This window comes from Podospora pseudoanserina, chromosome 1 (assembly GCF_035222485.1).
Source record: "Podospora pseudoanserina strain CBS 124.78 chromosome 1, whole genome shotgun sequence".
Lineage (NCBI taxonomy): Eukaryota > Fungi > Ascomycota > Sordariomycetes > Sordariales > Podosporaceae > Podospora > Podospora pseudoanserina.
Genome location: NC_085920.1, coordinates 1,166,584 through 1,191,482, shown reverse-complemented (window position 1 = coordinate 1,191,482; position 24,899 = coordinate 1,166,584). Strand labels below are relative to the sequence as shown.

Below are 24,899 nucleotides of genomic sequence, written 5' to 3'. Positions count from 1 at the left end.
ACATCAGCCATCATGAATTGCTCGCCTCACCATATCGTGCATATGAACGGAGCAACCCGGGAACCTTGCGCATCAGGCTGACACAGGGCAGAAAACTAGAATCCAGGTAAGCTTTTTTTGTTTCCATGTTTCGTTTCTTGCTCTAGTTTGATAGCCCCACCTTGAATGACCTTGCCGTCAAAGATCGAGGATCACGATCTGATTGATCAGCCCTACGGTACTGTCAAAGTAGTGGCTTATGCGGCGTGGGACCTCGGAAGCTAGCGTCGCCGCTGCAGGTGCTGTAGCGACGTGCACAGCCACAGCGCCCCACGGGAAACATTGTTTCCGGGCGCTAGGCGCACGAGCCATTTCGTGGGGGACGGATAGACAGGGGTCTGGGAGTTATCAGATCTACTCTGAAGCGCGGGTGTCGTCATGTTCAATGCTGTTGGTTTAGTTGTGATCATTCAATTCTGTTTTTTATGATTAGGGAGTTCAGGCTTTAAAAGCAAACAAAACAAGAAATCATTTCATTCAATCGCTGTCTCTGCCACGCTCAATTTTGCTGTCCCTTATCTCCAAGAAACCCTCAAACCATGCGTCACAAGCTCCAAACATCCACCTCCTCTCCGCCAGTTCTCTGCTCCCCCTCGCTCCCCCCCGGCGTCGGCGGCGGCAGGTTATCCACCTTGGTACAAACCCAGCAGCTGGCATACATATTCACCCGATCGATACACTCTCCCACCCCCCTATTCCCCACCCTCTCGCCCACAAACCCCCTCTTTTCAAACTCCTTGATATACCACGGCCTCAAAGCTGAGCTCCTCACCAGGACCCTCCCACCCGTCTTCAAGGCCCTGTTAACCTTTTCAATCTGCCTCCCCGCCGCGTCTGTGTCCGGGTCGAACCAATCCATGCTATCCATCAGCACCGCTACTGTCACCGTCCCAGGCGCCATTCTCGCAATCACCTCGTCAATCTCATCAGTGTGTATCCTTAACCCCTCAAACGCCCCAGGCTGGGAAAGTTTCTTGTGCGCAGCGCGGGATAGATAATCAGGATGACACTTCTTTGTGAACCCCCCCGTCATGCAGACGAGGTAGTAAGGGTTATCAACCGCAATGTGCGTCTTTTCAACTACAGGGTCAAGCGTGTTGACCATGTAATGCCATATCGCGTGCGCCCTCGTGCTCTTGGCCAGGCCAACCTTCACGGCGCGGCTGCTGCCGTGATCGGCCTCGATCATGGCGAGCTGGTTCTTTGGCACGCCGAGGGCTTTCCAGAGGAAGGCTTCCGTGCTGACGAGGAGGTTGCTCACCAGGGGACTGAGCAGTGCAGGCCTGATTTTGCTGTGCCAGATCTCGCGTTGTTCGATGAGGGTTTTGCTGTTTAGGAGGGAGGTGACGGCTGAACGGCAGCGAAAGAGACGGGAGGTGTATCTAAATGCGCGGATGGCGTGGCGGGAGCCGCCGGTGTCGTATAACCCCCTGGACGTGGGGTTGGTGAAGATAAAAGAGTTGTCGAGCCAGTACTGGAACGCCCGGCTGGAGAGGTGGGGGGACAATCTTGTGATGAGAAGCGCGCGGAAATTTTCGTGTTTGCCCTCGCCGAAAATCTTCCAGAAGTCGGCATGAGACAAAGCGGTGAAGGAGGCTGCTTTTAGCTCGAGGAGGTGGTTCTGGCTGGGGTTCAGGTCGATGGCGTGGATGCGGGCCGGGGACTGCAACGCGTACGAGAGGATGTTGTCGCCCGCGCTGGTGATGGCGAGCACGACGTCGTCGCGGCCGAGCTTGAGGATCTCGCGGTCGACGCGGGAGTCTTCCCAGGTGAAGGCGTAGATGTACTCGTTGTTGAACTGGGTGTGTTTTGGGAGCTGGTCGTCGTAGTAGATGCGCCAGTGGTGGTTTTGATAAAAGAAGGAGGGCAAGGGGAGGTTGGCGGAGAGGTTTTGGATGGCGGCGTCGAAGGCTTTGGAGCGGATTTCGGGGGCTGTCCGCTCTATCGCGCGGGTGAGTTTGGCGGTGATGACGTTTTGCTGCTTTTTGCTGCTGTGGGAGTCGGATGGGAGCAGGTAGGGGGACTCGGTGGCTAGGGCGTCGATTCGCTGGATGATCTCCTCGGGGAGGCTGGATGAGGAGAAGGGCTTCTTGTGACAGCCTAGCCAGACGTAATAGGGGATGGACCCGAGAGCGGTATTGCGCAAGTTGGCCGTGAGAACGGTGCCGAATTTGTACTCGAGGTAGTCTCGGCGGGCGGGCTCGAGAGCAACACGGTCGAGATCGAACCAGGCCCTCCAAAAGGTTCGTGAGAGGTAGTTGACGTGACGGCCGATCATACCACCCGTCCAGTTGCGGTAAGTAAAGTCAGCTTTGGACTGAACGTAAAAGTCGACAACCCCGAGAAGTCCATCCGGAGAAAGAAGGGATGTCAATGAGTCAATGACGGAGTAATAGTCAGGCTGTTGTTGTTCATGTCAGTATCCCCTGTGATGCTTTCCGAGGTTGACTTGGACACCCACAATCATGGACAAGCTGTAAGACATGGTGATCAAGTCAGCACCGCCGTGCTCGGGACGCTTCTGATCAAAGTAGCTCTTGGGAGTTGAGGACCCTGGCGATCCTGGACCGGAGAGACCATTTTCATAGTCTTCCAGCCGGAATTTGCGAGCGTCTTGGCATATGATTTTGACGTTGTCCCAACCGAGGCGCGAGAATCTCTTCTCTGCCACTGCGCAGAGCGACGGTGAGAGGTCGACAAGATAGACAGTGCTGAAGAATTCAGGGACGTTGACAAACTGCGACATGGCCTCGATATTCCAGCCTGTGCCACCGCCAACCTGGGAGGACGTTAGATGGTTTCAAGCGGCGGAGAGGACAGAGTCTCTCGTACATCGACCCAGATACGTCTGCTTCCCGCCTTTCGGCTTTCACTTTTGGTCTTGTGAAGGAGCTGAGCAGCCGCAAGGGCCAGCATGTCCTCACGGCCTCTGAGGAGTAGCTTTCTGGTCACATCGTACTGTGGAAGTATATTGGTCAGTGGGACATACTAGGTACATTTGAAAGCCTATCATCTTGGGGAGCCGTACCGCTGAAGCCTGGCCTGCGTAGAAGGACTCGAGAGCGCCTTGCTGGTTGGCTTTGCCACTACCAGAATGCGGCTTGAAGAAGCAGCCATAACAGAAAAGGAGGAGCGCGCTGACGAGGCCCGGCTCATCATCATCCTGACGCTTCTGATCCGACTTCTGTGAAGCCCTCTTGTGGGAAAGCTTGATAAGACCGGCGAAGAAAAGTAGGCCGCCGGTGATGCCGGTAAAGAATGCATGAAGGTTGAAGCCAACGAGGGGCAAAATGTTACCACCAAGAGAAGCCATGGTATTCTCTCATTATGGATGATGGAGAAATAATGGTTGAACACAAAGATATGCTAGGTACTGCTGAGAAAAACAGAAGAACCCGGGGAAGAAGCAAGTGAGCAACTGGGGGAGGGGAGGGGGGGTATAAAACTGTGCAACCTTTCCTTCTCCGTTGTTCATGGGTGAGAGTGAAAGGCTTGTGATCCCCCACAACGCATTGCGGATGGTGTAGCTGTTACCAATCGCTCTGACACGAGGGTGTTCATTTGTCAGTCTGCTATAGTAGGGGACCTCGAAGGTACACCCTGAGAGTTGAGGCAGGATGATGATGAGATCATCGAGACTGCAACTCTTGAGCCGCTGGCAACAGAGCCACTCATGTGCCAGCTTTTGACATGGTGCCCAGTTTGCTGCTCCATATGGGATCGTCAGTGTTGGTTGCCATGCAGACAGGCGGGGTTCTATGGCAAAAGAGTCACTTGGCATCGTTGGCCCCGTGTTTTGAGGCATATCATATTGATACCCATGGTACCATGAAAATGCAGCATGTGTTGAAGCTGTTGTAGAACGTGCGAGGTGACGGGGAGATGCAGGGTCCCCTCCTTGGCAAGCTGGTGGGGTTACTCCAGCACACCAATCGGGAAAATGCTTGCGGCCACGGGAAGGGCTCAATGGCGATTAAAGGAGCAGTGCTCATGAATGAAGCTTTTCTGCATCTGGGGATGTGCTTCCCATGAGAAATCTTGTTGAAGCCGGCCGGCAAGGCTATCCTACCGTGGTTTCCCCTCTTTCAAGTGTGTACCTAGGCTGTATATTGTTGGGCTCACTGACAAGTTGTACATGAAGCTGACGGAGTTGTTTGCGTGACACATGAATCCACGTAACAATAGATCTGGAGCCTGAATAGTAACGAAGTGTACTCCGTCGTAGTGTATGGAATGAGCGTGAAGAGGGCTCAAAATATGATCCTATAAGCTTGCTGAGTCATCATCAGCGCACGGACTCTCACATCAGATGGCGGGACGAGTTGAGACAGACAGGGATGCAATGCGCCTCGTTTGGCGCCCGCGATCATTGGATGTGACGTGCAGCTCATTGAGCCTCCAGCAACGTCAAAGTCTCACAGCTTCGGAAAGTTCACCAAACATCACCAGCCCGTCGCGCATCTCGGCGCGTGTCTGATCTGAATGCAACAGATTCCGCGAGACCTTTCAGCACGCGATCGGTGATACGCGACACGAGGTACGGCGTGTAGATACCTTGCCAGGCAAGACACTGCACAGTGCTTCCATAGTGCCCTGCTCAAAGATGGCTCCATCGAGCCAGAAGGGTCCGGGGAAGAAGGCGGGCGCGGGGGCAATCCGCTCCCAGTCACAACAGCAGCAGCAGCGAAGTCGCAACACCACCCCCAGTGCCGCACCGCCCTCGGCCAGTCTGCCACCCATCGACAATGTCGAAACGGACCTGCTGGAACTCCGCTTCGAAGTCTTCCGGAACCTGACCTTTGAGGACATGGTTGATCCCTCGACCTCCAACACCGCCATACCCGATTCCAAGAGCCTTGATGGCCTCGTCTCCCGACTGCAGAAGCTGAGCGACGTCATTGACAAGCGCGGCCTGAATTGCGACAAGGGCATGAGACTACTCGCCCAGAGCCGCCGCACCAGGCTCGATGAGCTGGCTGTCGAGCGGGGGAGGGAAGAGGAGCGGAGACAGAAGGAAGCCGATGAGGAGGAGCGCGAACGCAAGGCAGCCAACAAAAAGAAGCGGAAAGCGACCGACAGTCTGGCGCCCGGAGGGAGCAACATAGGTCAGTCATGGTCCAATTGTCACATTCAGGAAGCTTCGTTTGCGTCCAGCTTTCTTCCCAATTGGCTTTCAGCCCTCTTCTTAGCACTGCAGGCGTATTCCTCCGAATTTTCATCATCCAACAACACCACCAACACCAAGCGACCCAAAAGCGATGTACAAATGTCTATGTGAACCAGCATTGACCAGTCATTTTAGAGCGGTCATCCCCTTTACGAGAGTCGACAAAACCCCGAAAACTATCTCGCGATAACGATTCCGCTAGCTCGTCGCTGTCGCCAGTCGCGCCAAGCAACATGGACGCCGATGACAAAACCAAGACAGAGGAGAACGAGGACGAGTCGGACTCTGACGATGGTCGCCCACCACCTCCCGCTCGGCCACAGGCCAATACGTTTGGCGATGATCCTTCAACCTTCCCCGACCCAACCGTGTACGAGATTCTTCCCGTCCAACCTGGCATGACCGAGGGCGAAATAAAGGAAATATACTCGGTAGCCGGCTACCCTAAAAGCGACCTTGCTGATCTCATCGCTGGTGACCCTCCAGACAAGGATTTCAGCAATGCAAAGCCTAGCAATCAGATCAACTTTAGCACTTTTAGCACCTTTATCGACCCCTACTTCCGGCCGTTCACCGAGGAGGATCTAGCGTTTTTGAGAGAAAGAGGGGATCGCGTGACTCCGTTTGTCATGCCGAAACGTGGCAAGAAGCACTACACAGAGATCTGGGCCGAAGAGGATGGAGCGATGGCCATCGACTCCGTCTCTCCAGGCGGCCGGGAGAAACTCCCTCCTAACCAACCCCGCGGGAGTATCGAGAACATGGACGACGACGTTGCCGAAACAGACAAGCTCTCCGTCGGCCCACTCCTCTCCCGTCTTCTTTCAGCGATGCGCCCCGAGCACCGCGCTCCGCCAACAGAGAATGCCAACGGCGTCAACGGCGACGGAGACACCATCATGAACGGCACCGCCAGCTTCGACTTTAGTTTTGACACCAACCCCCCTTCCAGCAGCCAACAACCCAACGGCACCAACGGTGTAAACGGCCATGTCAACGGCGTTAACGGCACCACCCCCGATTCATCTAACAACAATAACAACAACAACAACAACAACAACAACAACAACAACAACAACACCAACAACCAACTCCCTCCGGCTACTTACATGCCCGAATCAAATTCGGAAGCCTGGAAAAAGGCCAGCCACCCAAAACTAGACTACACCCAAGTCGACGAGCGCATCAAGCAGGAACTCCGTCACATCGGGTTCCTCCCCTTACCACCCAACCAATCCGACTCGTCCAACGCGGCAGGCAACGGCTCCCAACCAGGACAGCCGGACCCGACAACAGCCGAATACGACGGCCACTACGACGACGAAGTCGCCGCCCGCCTCCGCCTTCTCCAATCCCGCCTCCGCGAGCAAGTCCTCGTCAACGGCGCCCGAAAAGCCAGACTGACAGAGCTGGTCAAAGAGCGGATGGCCTTTCAGGAGTATACCACCATTTTGGAGGATTTGGATTCCCAAGTCCAGGCGGCGTACCTCAAGAGGACGAGGACGATGAAGAAGCCCAAAAAGGCGAGGCCGGGGCAGTCCGGATCGGCGGCTAGTGCGGCTGCTGCTGCGAGCGCGGCTGCTACGGCGACTGCCCGCCCGGGGATAGGGGATCTGACAAAGACGCTGATGGAGAGGAGGAGGAGGTGGATTGAGAATATTGGGACTGTGTTTGAGGATGAGGCGCTGACCAAGGTGCCGAGGGTGAGCGAGGAGGGGAGCACGATTTTCAAGGCGGGGGAGATGGGGGAGTTGTTGAGAAGGGAGAAGGAGGCTTGGGATGAGGAGGTGGAGGAGGAGTAGTTTTCCTTGTTTTTGGGCGTTGGGGCGAAAGGGAAAGACTACATACAAAGCAATGGATATCTGTCAGCGTTGGGATTTTTCAAATCTATTTTTTTATACAGCGTAGTCTATCACTAGGCTTGTCATCAGGGGGCATCTAATTGGGTTGGGGCAGGCAGGTATTTTGTTCTGTTGTGCAAGATGGTTGTTTCCACAAAAATGTAGCAATTGAATCGTTTCTGGCTTGTGAACTAGTCCCGTGACCCTTTTTTGATACTATCTAACAAAACACGACGCTACCTCCCAAAAACGCCAATCATCTTCTATGCTGAATAACTAAATAACAACCAATGTGATTCAAACAGAAAAGAAAACACAAATGACGGGGTATCATCCATCGCTAAAAGTTCGCCTCCAAACAAGAGTCAAGACACCAGAAACAATCATGAAAACACGAGAGCAACTACCTAGTCAAAACCGGGAAATATCTTGGTGCGCATTCGTCGCCCTGGAAAATCATCAGTTTGACATCCTGCCTGCCTTGCTGGTTGGTGTCCGCAAAGTTTGACTTACACCTTGACGAGCCAGCCTCGCCATCATCAAGCTCGCTGCCGGCTAGCTCTCTCATTCTCTCACGCGCCAACGCAGTTGGTTTCGGTAATGCTGGCGGCGGTATCGGCTGCGGTGGTGTTTGCTGTAACGGTCCCGCCGATGATTGAGCTGTCTCATCTGACGGTTGCGATGACGCTTGTGGTGGAGGTCGGTTGGGCTGTGATATTGATATTGTGGGTTGGCCTTCAACAGGTTTACTCCGCACCTGAAGTTCTGTCGAAGTCGACGATGTAGGACTTCCGCCATGGAAGATCTTGTTTCGAAAGGTTGCCGTCCAGCCTCCTGACCTGCCGCCGTCGGAGTTGTCGGCATCGTGATCGTCAACTTGCCCCCGTATCTTTCGAATTGCCCGCTCTCGTTTCACCATGTGGTTGGTGATCTTGGGGCAGAAGCCGGGAGGTAGCATGCTAGCTTTGCACAAGGGGCAAAGTGAGCTGTTCTCGTTAAGAAACTCATCGATGCACCCCGGGTGAAATATGTGGCCGCATGGTAGTTCTCTGATGATCGTGACTCGATTTTGGTATGGCTCCAGGCAAATCTCACAGTAGGGTTGATAATTTGTTGTGACCGTTGCGAACGGCCCACTCGGACTCTTTTCCGAAATGGTTACAGAACGAGTTGTTCGGGAACACCTTCGTTCTGAGTGACCATGACTGTCCCGCCTGCTCCGCGATCGTGGGGACTTGGCCGACCGTGGAGACGTAGGTGGCGGGCTGGCATCTGGTGGCTCATAGTGGTAGGTGAAAAGGGGGAAGCTTTGAATGTGCTCCAGCGGCACTGTGAGTCTTTTGATGCCCGTGACTTCCAGGTTGACTTCGCCCGCAATGACTCTCTGTCGCAGGGAGTAACGCCGACGGGCCTGAACAAGGTGCATCAGGAGCGACGCCGAAACAATGACGGCGAGAAGCACGCCGACGACAATGAGGAAGTACAGCCAGGTAGCGAAGGAACTGGGGGGCGTGCTGATAACAAGCTCGGTCCATATGCGAGCATAGTCCTCTTCTTCGGCCTGGAAGCGTGTAGAAATGTTATATCCAAAGGGCACTTCGGTCAGGTTGCCAGAGTAGAGACTGAGGTGTTGCATCATGACTTGGCCGGCCATACTCGAGACAGCATATACAGGGTAGCCACTCTGAGTCCTCCATTCAAACTCCTCCGCAATGTTCCACATCTCAGACTCAGCAGAGGGCGGGGCCTCGGTTGAGTTGCCAGGGAGATAGAACAGAAACCCTCGAACCGGTGCTGTGCGGGCAGAGGCCAAATAGGCCCGTGAGCATCGAGCATTGATCCACGGCGCAATGGCAATAAGATAGTAGTTTGTGGGAGGAAGGCTGGATTGTCGCACGACTGATGGGGGAATGTGCAGCGCTGTTTCTTCTACGCATTCATGGCCGTAGGGGAGATCCGGGACATAAAGGAGACCTTGGATGATGCCATTTGTGGTGCCGGCGAACCTGCTGGAGAGCACCGTGGTGTTGCCTGTATATCGTGAAGAGTATGCCATATGGCCCTGAGCAAATGTTAGTCTCGAGACTCTAGGTAGGCAGGCAGCAAGATTGTTGATTTCGTGAGACTTACAGACAGGGCCGTGACGTTCCGAATGACGGTGGACGACACGGTGCCGACACCGCCCCATGATGGGTTGCTGAACAAAAGGCTATCACCACCATGAATTAGTGGACAGCCTCGGGGTAATAACTCTTAGTGGTGATACAAGATCTGATAGGTGAAGGGGACGGTTGAGGAGACACAAGCCGCACCACGGCAGGGTGACGATAGCGGCTGGTTGGTAGAGGATGGTGGAAATTCACGTCGTCAAGCAAGCAAGCAGACGAGGGGACTCCTTGGACGCAACAGGGAAGAGGCATGAAAAAGGCAGACGTACACAACATTGCGGATCTCATCGACAGCTGTGAGACGTCAGTTTGACTGGGTCTTGACAATCTACCCCGGGCTTGGCGCAAAAAGCTTGGCTAGCCAAGATGAGATAACCTTTGAGGCTGGAACCCATCGCCAAGCAGGTCGGAAGACGGGATTGGGGGCTTCTGATTCGATTTGACTTACACATGGACATTGTCGAACATGGCGAAGGGGGCGTCTCAGACCCCCCGAGGCGATGAATAAGGCATCCGCCGAGGGTGAGGCAGCGGCGCAACTGGGGAATGAGATTGGGGGACTGGAGGAGGTCTTGGGATGGGATCGCCTGGGATGAGGTTGGATGGGATTGCACGGTGCAAAGAGAACAGAGAGAGAGGGCGCTCCCGAGCCAAGAAATGCAGACGGGAGGGTGCGGGTTTTCAGGTGCCAAGGGCCTTGGCGGGAGAGCCTTTCCGTGCGTTGGGTGGCCATGCTCAGAATAGTTAGCGCCGTTGCCTCGATGCAGGGTATTGAAGGGGCTTCACAGGGGTCCATTGGCTGGTGCCCTGGGAGGATGGATGGATGGATGGATGATGGAGGGGGGCAGGCAACGTCGGACGGTTGTGGACGTCCAAGGTCGGTCCCCACTGATCAAATCATGAAATCCGTCAAATCACTGATGGACGACACATCAGACACATCAGCTATGGGATACAGTCACAGAGCACAGAAGGTCACAGCGGTACACAGACCAAACTCGTACGTCAGTCACCCTGAGGTCCCGGATGGCCGGGATGACAGCTGGCTTGTCCCTTGTGTCTGCTTTTCAACGGCGTCAAAAGTTCCCAGCCACGGATAGAGCATACGAGAAAGGGTGAAACGGCGAGGCGGAAATAAAGTTTGCAACAATGGATCCGTTGGGTGTGATGCAATCAATATCTAGGATTCCAGTTCCCGGCACTCGGGGGGTTTCGCGGTACGGAGTACGATGGACGGCCTTCTGATTTGGGGGAATTTTACCGAGCTTTGGCACGACTCCTCCAATTCCGACCAGCGTCATCATGGACGGAGTATTAGTCACAGCTGCTTCCACGCTCTGACTTGACGCCCGGCACTAGCAGTTTATTTTTTTTTTCGTGACTAGCGCCTATACGCAGGGCACTTTGATAAGATCTTCGCTGGCTGCGATGGGAGCAGAGGGCGAGGTGCGAGGCCCACCAAGAGAACGCTTCAAGATGACAACAACTATGTACAGCCAATATGAACAGCTGCTTAGAAGCTGACACTGTCATGATATTTCCATGATTTTCATTGGAGGCCTCTTGCCGTTTTATTCATTGGGATGGAGCCCGTGGAAGGAACACTATGTCGTTGTTGGGTCAGCTTAATTGCGGGGTCGCTCCCTAGCTCAAAGAAGCCGGCTGGCAGTACGATGGCACTTACATCACCTCTACCACACTTTTGGCTTTCATATCAACCTATCAGATGCCCGCCTTGTATGTAAAAATGCAACACCCAATGCTCAGAAAACTGTTCTGTCGTTATCACCGAGCCCCTGACGGCCAAGGTATTCTTTGCTCCAGTTTAAGCCACGACAGAGTGACCATTGAGAGTACAACACAACACGCAAGGCTGCTTGGCGTTGGCACAGACAGAGTCACAAGTCCCAACCCACGCAGCCCCCTAATCTATGGACCCCTCATCTTATCACAAGATCCATACTGAAAACTTTATCAAAATTCAAACTCTGGCTTCTTTAACTCTTATTGTTTTCGACTCGCAAAGTGGTAGACAAGTTCTAGGGCGACTTGAAAACAAAAACACCACCATCATGGCGCCCCTCGCCAGTGAGCCTCGCCAGGTTCTGCACATCCTCAACCACGCCAAACGCAGAGCTTTTTATGGCCTCCTCATCGAGATCACAGCCTACATGCGCTCCCAGCTCGAGCTCAAGGACCTTCCCGCATTGCATGTTCATGACAGGCCGTCTCCTCTGCGCATTGACCCCAACGCCCGAGGGAGCAGCATCATCGACGAAGAGCCGACACTAATCCAAGTGGATAACCGCAACTTTGTCACCCAACCCAACCAAGAACTCGCCCGGATCACCGCCGCGGCGCTTGAGCATTTTGACAAATGGAGAGCAGAGACACTGACCAAGCTTAAGGAGCTTCTCGCCGCCCAGGATGATGCCAAGACCATGGATGAGAGGCGGAAACGGACCGAGAGGATGAAGCAGAGGAAATCTGCGCCGGCAGCAGCGGAAGGGAGTTTGATTGACTTCGGTGGAGGGGGTTCTTCATCAGTGAGAGATGATGAGGCAGTTCGGAGGGAGGGGGTGGCACGGCTTCAGCTGCATTGGCATCCTATTCCCACAAGGTTGATCACCATCTCATACGAGGACAGATTGGAAAGTCTGAGTTGCATACTGCTGGAGTTGCTATCCACGGGTCATTACACAGCTGAGTCGAGAGCTTTGGCTGTGTATCTCGCCTCGGCTCTTGAAATTCCGCTGGATGCCTTGAACGCCGAGGAGATTGAGATTGCAAAGGCTATGGTAGAAGGGTCAGAAGAGGCTGCCAAACAGCAGAGGACGAGGACCATGTCCGCTGACGCTGAAGCCAGGAAGAGGCAGCAGCAAAACCAGGCTGGCAGGTTTCTGAAAGTTGGCTTGGCGTCTGTTGCCGGAGCTGCGCTTATAGGAGTCACTGGTGGACTTGCTGCGCCAGTCGTAGCTGGAGCCATCGGAGGTCTCATGGGTACTGTTGGGCTGGGTGGTGTTGCGTCTTTCTTGGGCATCTTCTGGATGAATGGAGCCCTCGTGGGCGCTCTATTTGGTGCTTTCGGAGCCCGCATGACGGTAAGTGTTGTAACTTCACTTTCTGAATGCCCGTGGCTGACGAAGGTAGGGTGAAATGGTGGACAAGTACGCCCGAGATGTCGAGGACTTCAAGTTTATTCCGCTGGCAGATGAATGGGGAACCCGAAATGCAGCAAACAACAAGAACGCCAGGCGCTTGAGAGTAACTATAGGCATTAATGGCTGGCTAACCACCAAGGACGACATCACGAAACCGTGGCGGCATCTCTCCGACGACGCCGAAGTATTTGCGCTTCGGTACGAGCTGGAGGCTCTTGAGGGGCTTGGCAAGTCTCTTGAGGAACTCGTCAACTCGTATGCCTGGAACACTGTCAAGATGGAAATCCTGAAGCGTACAGTCTTGGCAACTCTCTGGGGAGCTTTGTGGCCGGCCTATCTCCTTTCTATGGCTTCGACATTGGACAACCCGTTCTCTCTCGCCAAGAACCGGTCTGAAAAGGCTGGTGAAGTGCTGGCAGACGCCCTGATCAACAAAGTCCAGGGTGAACGCCCAGTCACCCTGATCGGATACTCGCTCGGCGCTCGAGTTATTTACTCGTGCCTACGCTCTCTTGCAAAGCGTCGAGCTTTTGGTCTTATCGACTCTGTCGTCTTCATTGGTGCCCCTGTTCCCTCGAATAGAGAACACTGGCAGATGATGCGCACCGTAGTGTCCGGTAGGATCTACAACGCCTACTCCGAAAACGACTACATTCTCGCATTCCTATACCGCACCACATCTGTTCAAATGGGCGTGGCGGGTCTTCAAGAGATCGAACACATCGAAGGTGTTGAAAACCTCAACCTCAGCGAGGAGGTTCAGGGGCACATGCGCTACGCAGGCCTGATCGAAAAGATACTCGCACGCTGCGATCTCCCCGTAGGCCAGGGCGTAGACAAGTCCATCGCCAAAGAAGCCAACGACACCATCACCATCGCCGACCTCAACAACCGACCAGACAACTCTGGCACCCTGATCGATTTGGAAGACCTCAAAATCTCCAGCCCTCCACAACAACCCCGGCGACCCAAACAAGACTCGCCACCCCCCTATTCCTACGCCCCTTCCCCCTCCACCCAAAACACCAACTTTGCCAAACTTCAATCCCAACCACCTTCCAGACCCAAGCAACAGCAAACCAGCACCACCATCCGAAGCTGCCCCATCTGCAACCGCAACATCTCCACCTTGTCAGAATCCCAAGCCACAGCCCACGTCAACTCCTGCCTCGACGGCAACCAAGGAATCCCATCCCCATCCCCAACTGTCTTCCAACCAGGTCGCAACCCCCTGAGAAACAACCAACCCCAAAAACCAACCATGACCCGCAGCATGACCTCGCACCTCCAAACAGAAATGGACCCCTTCGGTCTCTTCTCCCCCTCCCCACCCCCAGGCCCGCCATCAAAACCCGCCCCTCACATCCCCGCCCCTCCTGACGCGTCTAGGTTCCCTAATCTGGTGAATCTGGATGATGCCAGGCCCCCGACGATCACCAGGGCGCAGACTGTTCCTGCGCAGCCGTCGGCACTGGCAAGGTCGGATTCCCCGCCTAGGGTGATCCCCTTGGCTGCGGCGTCAACACCGGCGGTGTATGAATCCTCGCATTATCAGGGGAGGAATTATGACACCGAGGAGGAGGTCGACACAGATGAGGAGTATGGAGGGGGGATCAAGATGGTGGATAATGATGATGATGAGTTGGAGTATGTTGATCCTAGGCCTATGGATTGAGTTCTCAAAAGGCGTAGTCTCGCACAAATGGGTTAAATTAGTATGGGTTATGAAAACATGGCACAAAAGACAGCATTAGTGAAAGTATAAGCAACAATAAAGGATACTCCCGGCCTTTTGATTATTACCAGGGTGTTTTGCCTATGAAAAGCAAGGTTTTGTACGCCGAGGCAAATGACACTAGAAACAACAGAAATCAGGTATCCCCACCAGATTCATACCAAAAATCCCAGTCCCCAAACCATCTACTCCTCCTCATCAACATCCATCTCATCCTCCTCCTCCTCCTCACCCCCCCCATCATCACCCCCCCCAGCGCCTCCCTCTCCTCCTCCCTCCTCTTCCCCTCCTCCGCCTTCCTAGCCTCCTCCACAACCCTCCTCCTCTCCTCCCTCAGCTTCCTCTGACCAACAACAAACGCCCCCACCGGCGTCCTCTCCACCTCCAAATCCTTCAAAAACCCCTCCACCTGCGCCCTATCCTTGGGCGCAAACTCCACCTTGGCCCTCCTCTCCTCAATAAACTTGGCGTTGGCCTCCAGCTTCTGCACAAGCAACACCAAGCTCCCCCCCAGCTTCCCATTCTTATTCCCCGTCGACCTCTTCCTCGCCTCCTTCAACCACCTCTTGAGCGAGATCACCACCGGCAGCGAAAACTCCGGAAACGCGATGCTCTTGGCCCAGAGGACAAAAAACTCCGAAAGCAGCTCCACCACTTGCTCCCCCACGCCGTCCTGATAGACCCTCGTGCGGAGGTACGACTTGGGGGCCTTGTACGCGACAGCAAAATCCAAAGGCTTGAGGGTGGACTGCTTGGGCGCCTTTTTCATCTCTGCCGACGAGAGGACCTCCAAGAGGCAAGAGGCGAGGGGGATATAAGTGTCCGTCGCTCTCGACAGGCGAAGAAGCGAGCGGATGAGCTGGAATCGCAGGGGAAAGTAGATCGCTGTTGGGATGAGGCGCAGCACACCCAGAGTAACCTGCACCAGGGGGTAGATGAGGAGCTTGAGCTGGGATTCCTTTCCAGCTTCGGCCTCCTTCAGGGGGCTGCAGTGCTCGGAAAGAACGCAAGACCAGAAATCCAGAGCGTGGACGAATTGCCAGTTGTAGACGTTGTGGACTTGCTTGTTGTTGATGATGCTGTTGCGGAGGTGGATGGCGAGCTGGCGGATCGAGGTGAAGGCGGTGGTGTAGCCAAGAGACTGATCCAGACCCCAGAGCTCGGCGGCCGAGTTCTTCATCAGGTTGATGCCCTGGATTGTGTTGTGGTTGGTATGCTTGCTGTTGTCGAACAACCCGCGGTAAGCTGCCTTGAGAACGGCTTCTCTGACACCCTTGTCGGAAACCACCGTGAGACGGCGGATCACTAGAAAGGCTGTTATCTTGGTGCTGTCGGAGCTGGCGGGTTGAGACCAGAAAGCGACAATAGTCTTGATGAGCACCTTGAGGAGCTTTCTGAAGGACAAGAGATAAGGAAGGAGTGGCTGAAGGGCGTTGAGTGTGAGCTTGACAGTAGCGTCGTCTGAGAGTGTGCCAAGGAGGCGGATGATGGAAGCAGCAAAGCTCTTGATGAGGTTGGACAGCGTCTTGAACTTCTTGGTCTCGGTCTGGACGTAGGCTCTGCCGGCGGCGGACTCCTTGACAGGGAGATGGTGGTTCAAGACTTCAGGAATGAGCTTGAGGGCCACCATCAAGATGTTGTGAAAGACCTCGGGGTTTTTGATGCTGTAGCGTTGTGGGTTCTCCTCATCCTCCTCGTTCAGGTGGGCAGCGCAGCGAAAGGCAATCACTGTCTGCTTAGCAGCCTTGAGCGACTTGGTCTCGTTGAGCGCCTTCTCCCACTTGGCAACCATGGCCTTGGTCAACTCATGGGCGGAATCGTCAACCTCCTCTTCTTGTGCCTTCTTGCCCTTCTTTTGCTTCTTCTTCGGTTGCTCGTCTTCCTCGTCGCTGCCGCTAAGCTCGTCGACCTCGTCGAGTGATGCGTTTTCGTCAAAGTCGAGAGCCTCTGGGTCGTTCTCCTTCAAGAACTTGTAGAATTCGGGATCCTTCTCGGCGAGAGCGGCCATGGCGTTCTTGGACATGCCAAGATCCTCCTCATCCTCCTCATCGCTGAAGCCAGCCTCGCTATCGGTAACCACATCCTCCTCGTTGTCGGAAACATCGACATCGCTGCCGTCGCTCTGATCAGAAGTCTCCTCGCGGGCATTGGCCTCCCCGCGCTTCCGCTTTCCAAGAGCGGCAGTCTTGCCATTCTCCGTTGGCGCACCCTTGTCGAGGATCTCGAAACCGCCCTTGAAGAAATCGTCGACGCTCATCTCAGTTCCCTGCGTACCGGGCTTCTTGTTTGCTGGTCTCTTGACGGTGCCATCGGCTCCCTTGAAGAACTCATCGTCCTTTGCGCGCTTGGCCTGCTTCTTCTCCTTGATCTGCTGCTTCTGTTTGATCTTGGCGACCGCTTTTCTTCTTTCGAGAACACCGCTGAGATGTTTTTGTTCGAACTTCTTCGTCGCCTTTGCGTTCTTCTTAGAGGCACCCATCGTGGCGAGTTATGGTGATGGAAAAAGTCGGCAATTGGTGTGGCTTTGCCGAACAGCCCCTTCAACAATTTGCTGGCTCAGAAGTCGCATGTCTCCAAACTTTTTTTGATGTTCCTGTCCGGGGTGCTTATCGGATTTCTTATCAGGCGGGGCGCTAAGCTTGGAATGTCACTAGCGCGGGAGCGGTGACTGGGATTCTGCCACCTTTGTTGCCCCCTTATCGGACGATAACAGCTTCCCCCAACGTCGTCAGCATCCATCCCCCTTCCAAGCTGTACTTGTGTGCCGCGATGCGCTTGCGCAACTGCAGCGCGAGGCCTTCACCATGCTAAACAGGCAACCATATGCGCCGACACCGCACAGCTACGTGCCAAACTCTACGCTCTCGGCGACTATAAATCTCGATGAGGTTCGTCCCGTCGTGCCTTGCAATCACCTTGATGTCCAATCTGCCCCGCACCTGTTGCCAACATGTTGCTGTTGAGCACCATCACCATCAACACGACAACTGCTGACTTTTGCCTCCGATGCCAGGAAGTGAAACTAGCCGACACCCGCGCTGAGCGTGACCTTCAAGACTCCCTCGCCGAAATCTTCAGCATCATAGTCACCCTCGACGAGCTCGAAAGGGCCTTCCTCAAGGACGCCATCCCCGAAGCAGACTACACCGAAATATGCGAGCGCTCTCTCAAACAATACAAGTCCCTGGTCGCCGATGAAGCAGTCGCCCGCGCCTTTGTCGGACTGGAGGAATTCAAAGCAGAATGGGATCTTGAAGTGCCCCGCGCCACAGAGCGCATTCGCGTGGGGATGCCCTCCACAACAGTGGACGCATCTGCTGGACACCACGGAGGCGGCAGCGGTGGTGGAGGAAATGGTTCCAAGTCTGAAAACTCGGGTGGTAAAAACCCTAGTGGACAGCTCATTCTGGAGGCGACGCAGGACTTCATCACGTTTTTGGATGCGTTGAAGCTGGGCTTGCTGGCAAAGGACCAGTTGCATCCTCTGCTGACGGATGTGATTCAGTCTGCGAACAAGGTGACGGATAGGGACTTTGAAAACAGGGGCAAGATTGTCCAGTGGCTGATTACGCTCAACCAGATGAAGGCTACGGAAGAGCTGAGCGAGGACCAGGCGAGGGAGTTGGAGCTGGACATCAACTCTGCGTATCAGGGTTTCAAGGCTACCCTCTAAGGAATGAAAGATTCCATCAATCCAGGTCCACGATGCTTCGGTGACCTCCAATCATCTTGATCAGTGACAGGCCTATTAATCATACCAAAAACGTCCAATAACTAGGATACACAAACTCCTCCTCAAATATCCTCCTCACCTGCTCCAGCACAAACCTCTCCACCTTGCCTACATTCTTCAAGCTCTGTTTCCCGCTCTCCCGCTGACCGATCTCACTCTCGACTCTAATCTCCTGCAGCAACCCGCCCAGTTTTGTCGCCCCCAGCCCATTCCCACCACCTGGCGGTGACTTGAAACCAGTTTGTTTATCCCCCTCCCCACCATCAACTTCATTCTCCCCCTGCCCAACAGCAGCGACCGCGTCCTCCGGACTGAGGAAACAAAAGTGAACCCTCTTCCTAATCTTGGCCAGCACCCCCACCCCATCAAACGTCAGCCCGGTGATGGACAACCTGACGGGAATTCCGACAAAGCTAGGCATGGGGTAGTCGAGCAGGATGTCCGCCGTGAGCAACAATTTGATATCCCCCGCGTAACGTATCCGGAAAACGGCTTGCATGTCGTCTACCTTTTTTTCTCTCAGCTTGCGCTTCTCTTCCTCCTCTTCTTCCTCGGCTTGTTCCTGGGCTGAGGTTGCCAAAGGGGAGGAGGTGGCTGGGCTGGTGCTGCGCTGTTTGTTGGTTGTGGTGGTGTTGGGTGCGTGGACGTCTTCTGGGTCCGGGTGGTGAGAGGGGGTGGGTTTGTCGCGGGTTGGGGGCGGGAGGGGGGGGCCGGCGGAGGCGGCGAGGGTGGAGACAGGTGCTTTTCTCGGAGGAGGGGTGAACGTGGTGGGCGTGGTGGTGATGGGGGTGATGGGGGTGATGGGGGTGATGGGGGGGTGATGGGGGTTGGCTAGACCGGGAGGAGGGATGGGCCGCCGGTTGAGGAAGGGGGAAGGGGGGGACGGAGAGGACGGTAGGGGATGGGGGTGAGGCCCAGGGAGGGGTTGAGATCGATGGAGCTTTGGGAGGGGTTGCGGCGGTGGGTGGAAGGGGGCTGTTGGAGGAGGGGACGACGGAGGCCTTGGTTGGGTGCTGGGGCGGTTGATTGCCCGTCGACACCGCCAAAATCTGGGGCGCCGTATTGGTGGAGGTTTGGTGCTGAGGAGCTGTGGCCGTGGCCTTCTAGCCAGGCGGCGCTGTTGAGGTGGTGAGCTCCTGCTACGGCGGCGAGTGGTGTTTGGGTGCCTGATAATCCCGTGGCGAATTGGGAGTGAAAGTAGTGGAGGTTGGAGGTGCCTCCCGGAATACCGGGCGTGTTGACTCGTAAAAAGGGGCTCCCTATGTCTCCTCCATTGCGTGAACCACCAGCACCAAGACCACCCAAACCTCCGAGACCACCAAGACTGAGATGTGTTGGGAGAGCTGAGGGATTATGAGCCCCAGCACCGCCAGCTAACACCGCTTCAGTCTGTCGCCGTCTTCGGTCATCTGCAATTTCCTCCTCATCCTCCTCGCTGCCAGACTCTGATGCCAAGTCCGAATCAAGATTTTCCTCGTAAAAGTCTGGTAACGGGTCGGTGATATCCTTCAACTCAATCTCTGGCGGTATCGTCCCAAACTGAAAGTCATGCACGGTGACTGATTTGATGAAACGCGGTAATGGTACTGATTGGAACTTGGTGTGGATGAAATCGCGGATGCTGTCGGCAAGCTCTTGTCCATCAGGGCCGCCCGTGACCGTTTCCCAATTGAGATCGATGGACATCGCTTTGTTTTCGGGCAAATGAAACTGGTAACTCTCGGAAATTTAGTGGGTGTTTGATTGTCGTCAGAATGCCGGTTAGGATTCCAAGGTCTAATGGTTGAAGGTTGTCGTTACATGCAATGTAAATTCTCATTCACAAAGCCTGAAGCTTGAACTCTGACGTTTGGCAGTGGGGCTGACCAAAGAAAGCACTGAGAATCTCCTGCCAGATCTCGTCCCTAATCAACAATTCATTTTTCTTCACAAAATCAACTATCTTACATTAAGTATCATATGAGATGCTCTTTTTTTTTCGGATGAGCCATGGATGAGCTATGGAATATGTCAATTCATGCGATACTCCAGTGGCATCTACGGCACCATGACTGATGGCTGCTCCAGCTTACTTCACACACCGACACTCGCCTGACAACATTCATTGCCCACAACAACTCATGGAAGTACTGCTTCCGAGTGTGAAGCTTGTATCAGACTCTGCAATGGATGACCTTGTAATCATTCATGCAACGGTTGAAAAGCAGCAGGTAACGTCCTTGTGCCTGAACAGCAGGAAATGAATGCAACCCTAACCCTTCTCCGCTTTGTAGAGAAACTGCCGAGTGGGAGGGATCCACCGCCAAGTAGCCCCACCGTCTCCTAGGCAACAGCAGTCGCGCAAATCAACAAGCGGCAACAGCGTCCCACAATTCAAGTCTTTCAACAAGAAGGAGCGGTCACTGGCCATCGTTGCTGTTTCACCGTAAACAGCAGCGTCATCGCCCACACGTCAATCGCCAACCACAGCAAGTCAGCGTTATTATGAGGAATTGCTGTTAGTTCTGGCTTTTTCCGCGCTGTCCTTTCATCTCGTCAACTTGTGTTTTCTTTTTCCCTTCAAATACCCCTAAAAAGCAAAACACGACCAAAAACCCAACGAAACATGGACCCCCAATCACCACCAAAACGGGTCACTCGGGCGCGTGCCGCAGCCAAGGCTGTTGAGCCGGCCTCGAAGACGACAAAGATTATGACTGCTGCGGCCAGGACGAAGACGGCCCGTGGTACACTGACGACCTCCTCGGCCTCGACGCTCAACACCACCACGTCGCGAGGATCTCTCAAGCGGAAGAGCCCGTTTGATGACGAGGAGGAGGAAGAGTCAGATAATGAAGAGCAGAAGCCCACTAAGCCATCTTCAAGTCTCGCTGTGAAGCCTACCCGAGGACGTGGCAGACCCAAGAAGGCAACAGAGGCCCCATCAGCGCCAGTACTATCTACATCAACAAGGGCTAGGGGAAGGCCAAGGAAGACTGTCGAGACCATCGCATCCGAAACCGCTGCCAGGACAGCCCAGCCCAAGAAGACTGCCACAGAGCCCGAACCCGCTGCCGCAAAGAAGCCAACGACCCGCCGCCCTGCCACAGCTGCTACCGCGAGCACGGCTGCCAAGTCCCTCGCTAAACCAGCGATCAAGAAGACCGTCAAGTTCGAGGTACCTGAGAAGGAGAATGTTGTGCCGCCCTCGAGGAGCTCGACACAAGCTGCTAGCACAACTGGAGCCCTGAACAAGAAACCTGTTCGCAAGGGAGCTACTGCCACCGGCCGAACCGCCCGTGCTACCAAAGGAGCGACAAATGCCGTTTCCAATACAGTGAGTTCCACGAAGGATAAGCCACTTCCATTGAGTCCTAAGAAGATCAACCAGCTCGCCGTGAGCCGGGCCGCGGAATCCGACGACGAACTCGGTATGGACGAGAAGGTTCCCGTTCGACGATTCAAAAAGGCACCCGTAAAGCCCGCCATGGGCGCCACCAAGGCCCTCGCCTCCTCCCTGGACCGGAGACACCCCACAGAGAACGACGAAAACGTGCCGGTCATGCCTACCTCGGATGCCACACTCACCCTCATGCTCGGAACCCCCGCAAAACGGCTACCTCCATCACCCTGGAAAGGAAGTATGAAATCCCCTCCGCGACGCGTTGATGGTCTTTTTGCAGCCTCTACCTCTCAAGCCCAGCCTGAAGGTCAGGTATCCCCCATCAAGTGTAGCCTTTTGCAAACACCTGCCAAGCGACAGCCCCTTGCCATTCCCATTGCCTTGGGGAGTGTCGGTGGCAGCCAGGTGAACCCTTCGCCCTTCAAGTTTTCTCTGCTCTCATCCCCAGCTAAACGCTCGGTTGTCTCACCGATCAAGAGCTTCCCGCCGAGGATTGAAGAAGAGGAGGAAGAGTGCAAGAGCCCTGCGCCGAAGCCCACGTTGCTTGCCAGCCCTATGCCAGCTGTGCCGGTCCCTGTTGAGCAGGAGGCCAGGACTCTTTCGGATGAAGATGGTGACATGATCATGGGCAACACAGACGAAGAGGAAGAAGATGATGTCGCAGTCGTGTCACCGGAAGTCCCCGAGTTTCCCGGACGTCTCTCGACTATTCTGCCCCGACATGCAGACCCGGTTCTGGCTCTTGAGACGAGCTTGTCCGAGGAAGAAGAGGAAGAGAAGCAGGAGCAGGAGGAAGTACACATCGACGATGTCGTTGAGAACAACGAGAACAAGGTCGATGACGAGATTGAGGAGCAGGTGGAGCAGGTGGAGCAGGAGGAGCAGGAGGAACAGGAGCAGGAGGAGGAGGGAGAGGAGGAGGAGGAGGAGGAGGAGGAGGAGGAAGTGGAACTCATCGAACAAGAGAATGACGAAGCCGTGGCGGAGGATGACTCAGCCGAGACTATCCTGCAGGAAAATGAGCAAGTTGAGGAACACAGTGAGGAAATGGCAGTTGACAGCGCCGATGCTGAGGAACCTGAGAAGCAGGCTAGGCCTGCTCCCAAGGTTGCGCCTGTCCTATTTCAATTTGGCCTCCGCGAGAAGGACCTGGACCCGTACCAGAGCGAGGATACAGACTCTGAGGATGAGGCTCCTACCCGACAAAACCCATTCTCGTCTGCCTTCACCGCGCTGCCCAACACTCCATGCCGTCGTTCCTCGTTGAGGACTCCTCGTGCTCAGACCAGTCAGCCTAGGATGTCGTCTGGTAGGAGCACCGCCAAGAGGGTTCGTATCGATGACAGCGTTGGATTCACACCCTTGGCTTCTCAGCTCAATGGCTGGACTGCGGGACCTAGCCCTGTGAAGACAAACAGCAAAGCCAACTCCCCATTATCAGTATCACACGAAACAGATGAGGAGGAAAACACGTCTACAAATGAGGATCTCGCGACTCCCGGTCTGGAGCCCGGGAATGATTTCTTTGAGAATGAGATGCTCAATCGGTCCGATGCCATGGATGTTGACGAGGAGGCGGTTGATTCCAGCGCTGAGATTGAGACTCCTATCCTCGAAGACATCACTCCCATAGAAGAGGATGCCGCCCTCGCAGCTGAAGCAAATGAGATGTCCCTCATGGAGCCCGAACAGGCTGAGGCCAACATGAGCAATTCGAGTCATGACGACACCATCTCTGAGGCAAGCCAGGAATACGGAGATGAGAATGAACTGCCAGTGGATCCCAACATCTCTTCTAGAGCCACCACTACAGCCAGTCCTGTCCCTCCGGTTACTCCAGCTCGTACCCTGCGCCCACGAGAAGTTCACACCGTTGCAAAGGTGCCTCTCAAGCCGGCCGACGACTCTACCCCTCGCCCTAAGCCAATTCAGCGTGCCGGCAGCGCCTCGCGTCTCCCCGTTTCGAGACCCACAGATCGCGTAACTCGGAGCGCAACAGTTATCTCGTATACGCCCACCAAGACTGAGTCTGTTGAAGAACTGGAGGATGAAGAAGAGGCACAGGCCAAGTCTGTCCCACCCGTCACTCCGGCGAAGGGTGATATCTGGTCGACCCTGGGGACCCCTGCTCGCACCCCGAGACGGGATCTGAACCCAGCACTGCTCCGTGGGGCAGTCGTCTTTGTTGATGTTCACACAACTGAGGGTGCTGACGCGAGCGGCATTTTTGTTGAGCTGCTCACGCAAATGGGTGCTCGATGCCTCAAGGAGTGGAAGTGGAATCCCACCAACACGGATTCCAAGATTGGAATCACTCACGTGGTGTACAAGGATGGTGGCAAGCGTACTCTGGAAAAGGTTCGCCAAAGTGAAGGCGTGGTGCAGTGTGTTGGAGTGAGCTGGGTGTTGGAGTGAGTTGTTACCTGTCATATTTCACCTTCTGAGCCAAGACTAACCAAACTCAATAGCTGCGAACGTGAGAACGAATGGCTCGAGGAGGGCCCCTACGCCATTGACACCCAGATTATTCCCCGTGGTGGTGCCCGTCGAAGGAAGAGCATGGAACCGCGCGCCATGTCCAACATGAACGGCACGCTCATTCCCGCGCCCGTGAAAGGTAGTACCTCCAGCAACTCTACGCCGACCAACTCCTCAACTACTCGCACCGGCAACCAAACTGCTCCCACGACCCCGGCCAGCAACCGGAGCAGCAGTCGCCGTGCCAGCTCCCTTTGGGTGCGCACCCCCGAGGAGCCCCGCATTTCAGTTGATGATATCGACTCGGAGGACGACAGGGAGCATAAGGAAGACGATGATGACACCTGGGGCGTGGTGTTGACTCCAGTGCCCAAGACCCCTGCCCCTGAAGCCATTGCTCGCTATGTGGCCAACATCAGCCCTGGCTCAGACATGTCATCTGTTGCTGGTGACGATGATGAAGACGAGGAACGCAAAAGGCAAGAGATGCTCACGCGCACCTGTCCACCCAAAAGGGCAACATTTATCGAGCTCGGGGAGCGGGTGCTTAACAAGGAAAAGGATGAGAGAGTCTTGATGAGGTTGATGGCTGCTCGCAGGAAGAGCTTGCAGTTTGCGCCAAAGATTGGGAGCCCATTGGCTAAATCATGGCGTTGAGTTGGGTAGGGGGGGATCTTTGTGGTTTTGTTTGTTATGACACGCTCTTTTGAGAGATAGGATATGACATTGATGGACCAGACTGTGGTTTGGGTTGGGGGTGATGAGAATAACATTTGGAAAGGCGTTTCTGGTGGCTTCTTCTTTTACGGCATTGTCGGGGTACTTTAATCAGAGTAGCTGTGTACACTGGCATTGGTATCTATGTTTATATTGATTGATGCTATCGTGGATTGTGCTGTTGAGGTGGGTTGTCAGGTGTTGTTGGTGCCAAGCAGCAAAGCACATAGGGTACTGAGAGCTCTTTAATTACATCCTTTTGATGTGGGAATGTCTTCTTTTAGCAAGTTGCCTTTTACCCCTCCTGCTTTGCGATAATAAAAAGCAACTATTCAGATGAGCCGACTGGGCTGCTGGTGGTGTTTGCTCCCAAATTTAGTGCAATCTGCCAGTAGATCAGAGCCAAGGCTTTGTTTTCCAGCTGGAGATTGAGGGGAAGTCGGCAAGATGATAATCTGAACTTTTTCACCTTAGCGAT

General features: G+C 54.7%; 9 protein-coding genes across 9 annotated transcripts; 5 read left to right on the top strand and 4 right to left on the bottom strand.

Annotated features, from left to right (window-relative positions):
• Positions 1–583: 583 nt before the first annotated feature.
• On the bottom strand, positions 584–4,251 carry QC764_103280 (uncharacterized protein; the record flags this gene model as incomplete). Its single annotated transcript, XM_062941557.1, has 4 exons — positions 3,068–4,251; positions 2,872–2,997; positions 2,501–2,818; positions 584–2,440 (listed from the first exon to the last, which is right to left on the bottom strand). The coding sequence occupies exons 1-4, from the start codon at positions 3,350–3,352 to the stop codon at positions 584–586; spliced, it is 2,586 nt and encodes an 861-aa protein (XP_062804426.1). The 5' UTR covers positions 3,353–4,251.
• A 156-nt stretch (positions 4,252–4,407) lies between these two features.
• Positions 4,408–7,238, top strand: NGG1 (Transcriptional regulator). The gene is made up of 2 exons (XM_062941556.1): positions 4,408–5,144; positions 5,342–7,238. The coding sequence occupies exons 1-2, from the start codon at positions 4,643–4,645 to the stop codon at positions 7,006–7,008; spliced, it is 2,169 nt and encodes a 722-aa protein (XP_062804425.1). The 5' UTR covers positions 4,408–4,642; the 3' UTR covers positions 7,009–7,238.
• On the bottom strand, positions 7,175–10,046 carry QC764_103260 (uncharacterized protein). Its single transcript, XM_062941555.1, has 5 exons — positions 9,664–10,046; positions 9,485–9,509; positions 9,178–9,256; positions 7,561–9,109; positions 7,175–7,495 (listed from the first exon to the last, which is right to left on the bottom strand). The coding sequence occupies exons 1-5, from the start codon at positions 9,671–9,673 to the stop codon at positions 7,455–7,457; spliced, it is 1,704 nt and encodes a 567-aa protein (XP_062804424.1). The 5' UTR covers positions 9,674–10,046; the 3' UTR covers positions 7,175–7,454.
• Positions 10,047–10,141: 95 nt separating this feature from the next.
• On the top strand, positions 10,142–14,205 carry QC764_103250 (uncharacterized protein). The gene is made up of 2 exons (XM_062941554.1): positions 10,142–12,316; positions 12,366–14,205. Exons 1-2 carry the CDS (start codon positions 11,147–11,149, stop codon positions 14,049–14,051), a joined length of 2,856 nt encoding a protein of 951 aa, XP_062804423.1. The 5' UTR covers positions 10,142–11,146; the 3' UTR covers positions 14,052–14,205.
• Positions 14,206–14,247: 42 nt separating this feature from the next.
• On the bottom strand, positions 14,248–16,590 carry NOC2 (Nucleolar Complex 2 protein; the record flags this gene model as incomplete). The annotated part of the gene is made up of 1 exon (XM_062941553.1): positions 14,248–16,590. The coding sequence occupies one exon, from the start codon at positions 16,588–16,590 to the stop codon at positions 14,248–14,250; it is 2,343 nt and encodes a 780-aa protein (XP_062804422.1).
• VPS28 (Vacuolar protein-sorting-associated protein 28) lies at positions 16,270–17,841 on the top strand. Its single transcript, XM_062941552.1, has 2 exons — positions 16,270–16,999; positions 17,125–17,841. Exons 1-2 carry the CDS (start codon positions 16,916–16,918, stop codon positions 17,782–17,784), a joined length of 744 nt encoding a protein of 247 aa, XP_062804421.1. The 5' UTR covers positions 16,270–16,915; the 3' UTR covers positions 17,785–17,841.
• A 22-nt stretch (positions 17,842–17,863) lies between these two features.
• MDM12_2 (Mitochondrial distribution and morphology protein 12) lies at positions 17,864–19,530 on the bottom strand (the record flags this gene model as incomplete). The annotated part of the gene is made up of 2 exons (XM_062941551.1): positions 17,864–18,675; positions 18,729–19,530. The coding sequence occupies 2 exons, from the start codon at positions 19,528–19,530 to the stop codon at positions 17,864–17,866; spliced, it is 1,614 nt and encodes a 537-aa protein (XP_062804420.1).
• Positions 18,860–20,273, top strand: QC764_0004020 (uncharacterized protein; the record flags this gene model as incomplete). The annotated part of the gene is made up of 2 exons (XM_062939757.1): positions 18,860–20,054; positions 20,118–20,273. Exons 1-2 carry the CDS (start codon positions 19,899–19,901, stop codon positions 20,271–20,273), a joined length of 312 nt encoding a protein of 103 aa, XP_062804419.1. The 5' UTR covers positions 18,860–19,898.
• A 176-nt stretch (positions 20,274–20,449) lies between these two features.
• Positions 20,450–24,421, top strand: QC764_103200 (uncharacterized protein; the record flags this gene model as incomplete). Its single annotated transcript, XM_062941550.1, has 2 exons — positions 20,450–23,637; positions 23,695–24,421. 2 exons carry the CDS (start codon positions 20,450–20,452, stop codon positions 24,359–24,361), a joined length of 3,855 nt encoding a protein of 1,284 aa, XP_062804418.1. The 3' UTR covers positions 24,362–24,421.
• Positions 24,422–24,899: the final 478 nt, after the last annotated feature.

What these genes read in the sequence shown, in the direction of transcription:
- QC764_103260 (XM_062941555.1), bottom strand. An exon ending in GATGAGATCCGCAATGTTGT is followed by an intron (nt 9,257 to 9,484) that starts GTACGTCTGCCT and finishes TGGTGGTGATAG; the next exon opens with CCTTTTGTTCAGCAACCCAT. An exon ending in CGAGGCTGGCTCGTCAAGGT is followed by an intron (nt 7,496 to 7,560) that starts GTAAGTCAAACT and finishes ATGATTTTCCAG; the next exon opens with GGCGACGAATGCGCACCAAG.
- QC764_103250 (XM_062941554.1), top strand. Translation starts at nt 11,147, where the DNA reads ATGGACCCCTCATCTTATCACAAGATCCATACTGAAAACTTTATCAAA. An exon ending in CTTTCGGAGCCCGCATGACG is followed by an intron (nt 12,317 to 12,365) that starts GTAAGTGTTGTA and finishes TGACGAAGGTAG; the next exon opens with GGTGAAATGGTGGACAAGTA.
- VPS28 (XM_062941552.1), top strand. Translation starts at nt 16,916, where the DNA reads ATGCTAAACAGGCAACCATATGCGCCGACACCGCACAGCTACGTGCCA. An exon ending in CGACTATAAATCTCGATGAG is followed by an intron (nt 17,000 to 17,124) that starts GTTCGTCCCGTC and finishes CTCCGATGCCAG; the next exon opens with GAAGTGAAACTAGCCGACAC.
- NGG1 (XM_062941556.1), top strand. Translation starts at nt 4,643, where the DNA reads ATGGCTCCATCGAGCCAGAAGGGTCCGGGGAAGAAGGCGGGCGCGGGG. An exon ending in GCCCGGAGGGAGCAACATAG is followed by an intron (nt 5,145 to 5,341) that starts GTCAGTCATGGT and finishes CAGTCATTTTAG; the next exon opens with AGCGGTCATCCCCTTTACGA.